The 10,044-nt window shown below is 42.5% G+C and overlaps 1 protein-coding gene across 1 annotated transcript; it reads right to left on the bottom strand.

Annotated features, from left to right (window-relative positions):
- Positions 1–879: 879 nt before the first annotated feature.
- LOC139479499 (ATP-dependent DNA helicase RecQ-like) lies at positions 880–9,776 on the bottom strand. The gene is made up of 2 exons (XM_071262346.1): positions 9,640–9,776; positions 880–1,942 (listed from the first exon to the last, which is right to left on the bottom strand). Exons 1-2 carry the CDS (start codon positions 9,774–9,776, stop codon positions 880–882), a joined length of 1,200 nt encoding a protein of 399 aa, XP_071118447.1.
- Positions 9,777–10,044: the final 268 nt, after the last annotated feature.

The following is a 10,044-nucleotide window of genomic DNA, read 5'->3' as shown; positions in this document are numbered from 1 at the left end:
AGGTCATGCAAAACAGTTTGTAGACAAGCACGTCTTACCGGAGGTTCCTCAACTGCCAGCTCATGGTCTCCAATCAAACACACTAGCCTGCAGGTACTGTGGAAAACTGTACCAGAGACCAAAAGCTCTCCGCAAACACGAGGCACGTTTGCATGGACATTCTGATCCGGAATATAATGCTGAAAGCAATCAGGATTCCACATCTTCAGCAGAATCAAGATCATCTGTGTATCAGTACACCCGTCTGTCTCTCATGCTTGGGCTTCTTCGAATGAATCACAACGATTCCATTCACATGGGAGATGGTGGCAGAATGATGAGACTAGTAAAGTGGTTCTGTTTATACTACAAGGCAAGCAAATGTCCAAAGTATGCATATGGTCTCCTTGAAACACAGGCAAAGGCATATGCTCTCCTATCTGAACGGCAGGCTTATAGATTGATATGGAACCGCACAGTCAACCATCAAGGCAGAGTCGACACCAATCATCCCAACGACCTCGACTTGGAGCATTGCAACAGGGCTTTCAAAGATGGTGTACATACTTACAAGGGGAGGTACACAGATAAGACAATTCTCAGAGTCAGCAGAAGTGCGCTGTCAATGGCAGAATTATGCAAAAAATACGACAAGTTGGCATTCTGCAAACAAAGTTCGGGAAGGCATGGAGTTGTTGATCCCTCTGGTGATATTCTGAAACTTGTAGAACAATTCCATGCCTTTGCAGCTCTATTCAATGAGGCAACAAGCCACTGCCACAGAGAATTCAAGAGCATGCAGGATCCACTGTCCTCACTTAATATGAGTGACATCCAAAATTGGATTTCAGAAAGTCTGAAAGTCTTCAGTAGCCGCACATACTATGACATCTGAACCTTTCAGTCTTCTTCCCATGTGTAATTCAGTATCACATGGCTAAAACGAGACCCTGTTGCAATGTCGCTATCACTGGATGTTTCATGATCTTCATGTTCTGAGTCGGAGTGAGATGATGAGCTATCACTCGAGTCAAGGGAAGACTTGTACAACTCAAGAATATCACATCTACATTCACTGCATGGAGTATTGCATGTACATGAGCCGATGCAGTCACAGAGGCACTTGCAAGATATGGCACAGTTGTCACAGCACTTATGCAAAGGTTGAATTTGTTGAGGGTTCTGGTCAAATGACTTCAGTAGCTCAACTCGTCGACATAAGTTGGTTCTGACATACTGTTTCATTTCATCTGAAATATTCCGCCTGCCACTGAGACACTGTCTAAATTTCATGAGAAGAGCATGTGCCTGCTTTTCTGGATCCCTGCCTGCTCGTCCTGTCTCTTGAATATAATCCTCAACATTATTGGCTGGACCATAGTGGATGACGGTTTCCACACCTTGTAAGTCAAGTCCCATGCTGAATGATGTGGAGCAAAGGACTATCCTCTTGAAACCATTTGGATCCATGAAGGACTGGGACACATATTTCTTCACTTCCCTGTTTGTCTTGCTGTGGAACATGTCAAATAGACGATTCTTATGACTGTTAACTCCGTCTTCACTATTGTTTATGAACGCATCATGTTTTAGCTCTGATTTGAGAAAGTCAAAGAGATCCCCTATTTGCTTGATTTTGCGAAAAAAGATCAGCATCCTTGGTGTTTGTCGATTCCGCTCCCGCAACAGGGTAACTAACCATGAAAAATCCTGGCGAATGTTGCCACTGGTTGATATCTGCCAGTACTTGATGTTTTCTTTGTTGGGACTTAGGAGTATTTTTTCACAGCCGGACATACACATTTCATTAATTATCACATCTCGGGTTGACTTGGTTGCAGTTGCTGTTAGTGCAATCACTGGTATGCCTGGAGCTAGTGCCCTGAGTTCGCCAAGTGTTCCATACGCTGGTCGAAAGGCCTTTTTATTTCTATTATTCTTTTCACCCTTGTTACACTTGCCGCTGAAAAATACACAATTAAAGTGAAACTCTATTCAAGACGAGCATTATGAATGTCTTAAGCTGTTAAGGTTTGATTGTCATTTCTTATTCATACATATTCTGTATGTTGTTATGCATGATTGATGTTGAACTTCAATTCAATAATCAGCAGCTTGAAAATTGGCCGATTTCTTTTATGAAATTCAACTCCTTATAAGAAAATGATCAACATATCTATTGCAAAAACAACTGTTGGTTATTCAAGATCAACTTTAGTGTTTTAACTTAGCTAATGTTAGCAGTTGATGTATCCATTCCTTTTTCATAATGGCATTAACATACATTATAAAATGCCTCTACCTGGGGCTGCAGCCAAAGTTACAAATTTAACCCTTGTTTCAGAGCAACAATGTGTCAAGTTCATGATGATTGTAGAAGTGAGTGTGTGAGTTGGGTTTAACGCCGCTTTTAACAGTATTCCAGTTATATGGCGGCGTGTCAGCTTAATGTGGGAGGAAAGCCCGAATTGATGCAGGTCTCAGACGTTTACCACTTCGGTGAAACCCACGGGCACGGGTATGGTGCTGACAAAGCTAGAAACATAATCGGGGCAAACCGGGATTCGAACCCGCAATCATAGATTTCTGGCGCAACTCTGCACAGCGAATCGCGGCGCCTTACACGACTGGGCCACCCGTGCCCCCGATTGTAGAAGTGATTGTATGTGACAAATGTACATTTTGAAATGTTAATACTTGTGCTTTAACTTTGACTTGATGAGAATCAAATTAGATATTTAGTGATCGTGACACACACACACACACACACACACATACACACACACACATATTGTATACACTTTATAGCTATTTGTGATCAGTGCACATATTTTTATACCTTTACATTGTGCAGTTTCATAGTGGGTAGTAAGAATATTTTGTGAATTTATACTTGTTTTATCATAACACATGTGAATGAGTGAATGTCGTCTCATACTGTAGTCAGCAATATTGCAGCTATATCAAGGCAGCCTGTAAACCAGTAATTGATATGCACACCATCCTAGTCATTAAAACATTCACTCGCCATGCCTAAGACCCTGGTTCGATGCCTGACATGGGTACTATGTGTGAAGCCCATTTCTGGTGTCCCCGTCGTGATATTGATGGGATATTGCCAAAAGATGCGTAAAACCATACTCTCTCATTCAACATGCCATGCCTTGACAGACAAAACGAAATGCAAATATAACATTTATACTTACAATTTTGCAATGCAGTGTGCTTCATCAATGAAAATTGCCTTCAAAATCTTCTCTTTAGTCAGGTCTTGAATGACATCACGCTGTGTTCCAAGAACTGTCTCTGGACTTGCAAATATTATGTCAATGTCACCAGACTGAATATCCTGAATTGATATTTGGTCCATTACATGTACAAGATCATCATCATCATCAGGAGTAGGGTCATGTTGACCCTTCAAATAAACAGATTTCAATCCAATAGATGAACACTTCTCTGTTTGTTTTGTCATTAGTGCCACCAAGGGTGAAATAACAATCACAGTAGCATGTTTGGAGTTATTAAGTTTCTTAAACACGAATGGTGCTATTTCAAAAGTAAGTGATTTTCCTGTTCCTGTTGGAGAACAAAAAAGGACATCCTTTCCTCTGAGGTAACTTGCAATCACTTGTCTTTGATGATTCCTGAAGTGATCAATATGTAACTGTTGCTTTCCAAACGATACAGCTTCGTTAATAGCATTACCTTCCATACCAACAGTTATACTTGTAGTTAAATAGAGGGTATGCAGCAAACGCTTACAGAAAGCAGCACACACTTAAAACACAACATCAGTCCTTTGTTCAGGTCGGCAGTGTGTCAGATTCATGTTGACCACATGTGTGGAGATCAGCCATCCCAGGTCACACTGGTAATCCCCCCCCATCTACGCCTCTCCCCACTGCCCCAGATGTATTTTGTTACAGTAAACCTAGATGGGAGCACTACCAGTGCTAGGCTGTCATCTGAACAAGATTCTCTGATATGATAAGAAAGGGACTTAATTACCGTTCGCTATTTCGACCAGTCCTCTCCCCAAAATGACATGACTGTGGAATAGAGCTAGCTTGAGCTGGCTAGACTTCTTTTGTATGCATTTCTAGATTATTATTTTTTCATAAAATAAATATATTCCACGGTCATGGTGCAGGACTACCGAAGTTGAAGCGTACCATAATATTACATTCTTTTGATTTTCGCCGACTTTAATCTGAATATCTCCCTCTTAGAATTTGGAAATTTCAACAGATATTCATCAAATGGCACGATGTCAGCATAAGCTATAACGTTTCATAAAAATATAAATTAATATCTCCCGCCTCCACGTGCACGCGTCCAACCCTACCGGTGGAATCGTGAACCTCGTGCCTGACACGGCAATCACGGAGAACTCAGAACAGTGACGTCATCATAAAGTATAAATCGTTGTTACAGTGGACTACATCATAAAGTATATAGTCGTTGTTACAGTTTACTGCATCATAAAGAATAGAGTCGTTTTTACAGTTCACTGCATCATAAATTGAATAGTCGTTGTTACAGTTCACTGCATCATAAAGTATAGAGTCGTTATTCAGTACACTGCATCATAAAGTATATAGTCGTTGTTACAGTTCACTGCATCATAAAGTATATAGTCGTTGTTCAGTACACTGCATCATAAAGGATTTAGCCATTGTTACGGAAGACTGCACCATAAAGTATATAGTCGTTGTTACAGTACACTGCATCATAAAGTATATAGTCGTTGTTCAGAACACTGCATCATAAAGTATATAGTCGTTGTTACAGTTCACTGCACCATAAGTATAGAGTCGTTGTTACAGAAGACTGTATCATAAAGTATATAGCCGTTGTTACAGAAGACTGCATCATAAAGTATATAGTCGTTGTTACAGTACACTGCATCATAAAGTATATAGTCGTTGTTCAGAACACTGCATCATAAAGTATATAGTCGTTGTTACAGTTCACTGCATCATAAAGTATAGAGTCGTTGTTACAGAAGACTGTATCATAAAGTATATAGCCGTTGTTACAGAAGACTGCATCATAAAGTATATAGTCGTTGTTACAGTAGACTACACCATAAAGTATATAGTCGTTGTTACAGTAGACTACACCATAAAGTATAGAGTCGTTGTTCAGTACACTGCGTCATAAAGTATATAGTCGTTGTTACAGTTCACTGCATCATAAAGTATAGAGTCGTTGTTACAGAAGACTGCATCATAAAGTATATAGTCGTTGTTACAGTACACTGCGTCATAAAGTATATAGTGGTTGTTAGAGAAGACTGCATCATAAAGTATATAGTCGTTGTTACAGAAGACTGCATCATAAAGTATATAGTCGTTGTTACAGTACACTGCGTCATAAAGTATAGAGTCGTTGTTACAGTTCACTGCATCATTAAGTATAGAGTCGTTGTTACAGTACACTGCATCATAAATTGAATAGTCGTTGTTACAGAAGACAGCGTCATAAAGTATATAGCCATTGATACAGTACACTGCATCATAAAGTGAACAGTCGTTTTTAGAGTTCACTGCATCATAAAGTATATAGTCGTTGTTACAGGAGACTGCGCCATAAAGTATAGAGCCATTGTTACAGAAGACTGCATCATAAAGTATATAGTCGTTGTTACAGGAGACTACACCATGAAGTATATAGTCGTTGTTACAGTAGACTGCGCCATAAAGTATATAGCCATTGTTACAGAAGACTGCATCATAAAGTTTATAGTCGTTGTTACAGCAGAATCTATCATACTGTAGACTGCGTCAAATTCTTTGTAGACATATTTCCTGTGTAAGATTTGGATGGTTCTCAAGGTCTTCAATGCAAGTCATGTCTCAAAGTCCCTACAACAAGCCATGTCTCAAAGTGCCCAAAACAAGCCATGTATCAAAGCTTCCATACATGTTCTGTGTCAAAGTAACCCGTGAAACTCAAATGCATCAAAGTCAACAAAACACTCATCATAAGCATTTAGGCCCCAAACAACCTGGTTGTCGTAATGAATGGATTGGCTGGTCTTGCTCGGGACTAACATTTCATTGTATCCCAATTTCGTGGATCGATAAACAACAAACTTCAAAAGTTCCCTACAAAGTCACGTACTATAGACTCACACACGAATTAATATGAAGGTCTATCCACACAGAGATCTCAGCTCTGCTGCTAAACAAAGTTTTAACCTATGAAACATCTGTGTGAACACTGGGTTTTTTTAGACAGTAGGTGTTCCGCGTGCAACGGAATAATCTATTTTCATTGAATAGGGGCCTGTGTGAGTGTGACGCGGTGCACGTGGACGTCATGCTCTACGTGTTTTCGCCAATGCACTGTGTCGACTCATGCCCTGGAGCTGTTCATGTCAGTGATTCTTTGACTTCTTACATATTAATCATAGGTTTGTTTGTCTTCAAGAAATCATCTTCGGCAGTATACGTTCTTCGCATAGAAAGACAGGAGGTCTACCATCTCAACACTTTACGTCCTTCGCAGAGAAAGACGGGAGGTCTACCGCTCTACAACTCTTTACGTCCTTCGCATAGAAAGACAGGAGGTCTACCGCTCTACAACTCTTTACGTCCTTCGCATAGAAAGACAGGATGTCTACCACCTCAACTCTTTACGTCCTTCGCATAGAAAGACAAGAGGTCTACCACCTCAACTCTTTAGTCCTCAGCAGGGGAAAGACGGGAGGTCTACCATCTCAACTCTTTTCGTACTTCGCATAGAAAGACAGGAGGTCTACCATCTCCATACTTTACGTCCTTCGCAGAGAAAGACAGGAGGTCTACCACCTCAACTCTTTACGTCCTTCGCATAGAAAGACAGGAGGTCTACCGCCTCAACTCTTTTCGTACTTCGCATAGAAAGACAGGAGGTCTACCACCTCAACTCTTTACGTCCTCAGCAGGCAAAGACGGGAGGCCTACCGCCTCAACTCTTTACGTCCGTCAAATAGAAAGATAAGAGGTCTACCACCTCAACTCTTTACGCCCTTCGCATAGAAAGACAAAAGATCTACCACCTCAACTCTTTACGTCCTAAGCAGTGAAAGACGGGAGGCCTACCGCCTCAACTCTTTACGTCCTTCGCATAGAAAGACAGGAGGTCTACCGCCTCAACTCTTTACGTCCTTCGCATAGAAAACAGGAGGTCTACTGCCTCAACTCTTTACGTCCTTCGCATAGAAAGACAGGAGGTCTACCATCTCAACTCTTTACGTCCTTCGCATAGAAAGACAGGAGGTCTACCGTCTCAACTCTTTACGTCCTTCGCATAGAAAGACAACAGGTCTACCGTCTCAACTCTTTACGTCCTTCGCATAGAAAGACAACAGGTCTACCGTCTCAACTCTTTACGTCCTTCGCATAGAAAGACAGGAGGTCTACCGCCTCAACTCTTTACGTCCTTCGCATAGAAAGACAAGAGGTCTACCGTCTCAACTCTTTACGTCCTTCGCATAGAAAGACAACAGGTCTACCGTCTCAACTCTTTACGTCCTTCGCATAGAAAGACAAGAGGTCTACCGTCTCAACTCTTTACGTCCTTCGCATAGAAAGACAGGAGGTCTACCACCTCAACTCTTTACGTCCTTCGCATAGAAAGACAGGAGGTCTACCACCTCAACTCTTTACAGGGAAAGACGGGAGGCCTACCACCTCAACTCTTTACGTCCTTCGCATAGAAAGACAGGAGGTCTACCACCTCAACTCTTTACGTCCTTCGCATAGAAAGACAGGAGGTCTACCACCTCAACTCTTTACGTCCTTCGCATAGAAAGACAGGAGGTCTACCACCTCAACTCTTTACGCACAGGTAGACTATGAAATTGATCTTTTAAATGACATTTACAGAAGGAACACGTTCTCAAATGGTTTGGTAGTGACAATATTAAATTGAATTTCAGTTAAACCTAGTCTAAACCTAATCATGGTATTTATAAGAGTTTAACCATTCCAATTTTAAAGATACTTTTCTGTCTGTAATCTACCGAATAGTGTAGACATGTGATCTCATTGCCAACACTCATGCATGCCCAACCCCTTGCCGGCCTACGCCGTTCTCATACAGACGGTAGGTCTACCATCTCACACATCTACCACGGCCCATACAGGGCGACGAGAGGTCTACCGCCTCACACAACTACCATCGCACACACGGCGACGAGAGGTCTACCGCCTCACATACCTACCACATCCTATACAGGGCGACGAGAGGTCTACCGCCTCACACAACTACCACATCCTATACAGGGCGACGAGAGGTCTACCGCCTCACACAACTACCATCGCACACACGGCGACGAGAGATATGCCGCATCACACACCTACCACATCCTATACAGGGCGACGAGAGGTCTACCGCCTCACACAACTACCATCGCACACACGGCGACGAGAGATCTGCCGCCTTATACATCTACCACTGCCTACGGAGCGACGGGAGGTCTACCATCCTACAGATCTACCACCGCACACAAGAAGACGGGAGGTCTACCACCCTAACGTATACGAAGGGGAAGGGAGGGCGGCCTACCTGTTGTTCCGCATCCTGCCTCTATCACGGCCTACAGAGAGAAGGGAGTTAGGTCGGCCACCCTGACAACACGACCAACAAGCGCAAACTTCCCCATAAGAGACGTAAGATCTAGCACCTCAAACTCCAACTAACGCACGCAGAAAAGAGACGTGAGGTCAACTACCTAGCACCTCCATCACCTCATTGTGTTCAGAATACTGAATGGGAATATTTATTAATGACTAAGAATGCTCTGTTATTTGAACTAGACTTGAGTCCTGCACCATGACCGTGGAATATATTTATTTTATGAAAAAAAAATCTTGAAACGCATACAAAAGCAAGTTTAGCCAGCTCAAGCTAGCTCTATTCTGAAATCAGGATAGGGAATTTTTATTTTTTTTAGAGTCAAGAAGGATATTGTGTAATATAAGATTTCAGAGACTAAATGTTAGTCTAACTAGACTTGTGTGATATGAGAATAACACGGTGGAATGTTATTCTACAAGGTAGCTGTAACAATGAAGATCGCCGTTGTAGCGCTATAGCGCTAAAGATCTTTGTTCTGGCAATGTAAAACTGAAGATCATTCACTGTAGGTTGTAGCCCTGCAGATCGTTGTACATAGCGCAGTACAGTTAGATGTTGCAGCCCTGCAGATCGTTGTACATAGCGCAGTACAGTTAGATGTTGCAGCCCTGCAGATCGTTGTACATAGCGCAGTACAGGTAGATATTGTAGCCCTGCAGATCGTTGTACATAGCGCAGTACAGGTAGATATTGTAGCCCTGCAGATCGTTGTACATAGCGCAGTACAGGTAGATATTATAGCCCTGCAGATCGTTGTACATAGCGCAGTACAGTTAGATGTTGCAGCCCTGCAGATCGTTGTACATAGCGCAGTACAGGTAGATATTGTAGCCCTGCAGATCGTTGTACATAGCGCAGTACAGGTAGATATTGTAGCCCTGCAGATCGTTGTACATAGCGCAGTACAGGTAGATATTATAGCCCTGCAGATCGTTGTACATAGCGCAGTACAGTTAGATGTTGCAGCCCTGCAGATCGTTGTACATAGCGCAGTACAGTTAGATGTTGCAGCCCTGCAGATCGTTGTACATAGCGCAGTACAGGTAGATGCTGCAGCCCTGCAGATCGTTGTACATAGCGCAGTACAGGTAGATGGTGTAGCCCTGCAGATCGTTGTACATAGCGCAGTACAGGTAGATGTTGCAGCACTGCAGATCGTTGTACATAGCGCAGTACAGGTAGATGTTGCAGCGCTGAAGATCGTTGTTGTGGCGCTCGTTGTAGCGTATAGGTTGTTCTCGTACCGTAAGATCGTTATTACATCACCGGGTCGTTGAGGTAGCCTAGTGGTTCAAGCGTTCGCTCGTCACGCCGAAGACCCGGGTTCGATCCCCCACATGTCAAGCCCATTTCTGTCTCCCGCCTGTGATATTGCTGGAATATTGCTAAAAGCGGCGTAAAACCATAGTCACTTACTATTACAGCAACTTATAA

Source organism: Haliotis cracherodii, unplaced genomic scaffold, assembly GCF_022045235.1.
Source record: "Haliotis cracherodii isolate W230 unplaced genomic scaffold, xgHalCrac1.p SCAF_4, whole genome shotgun sequence".
Taxonomy (NCBI): Eukaryota; Metazoa; Mollusca; class Gastropoda; order Lepetellida; family Haliotidae; genus Haliotis; species Haliotis cracherodii.
This window is presented reverse-complemented; position numbering and strand designations above follow the sequence as displayed.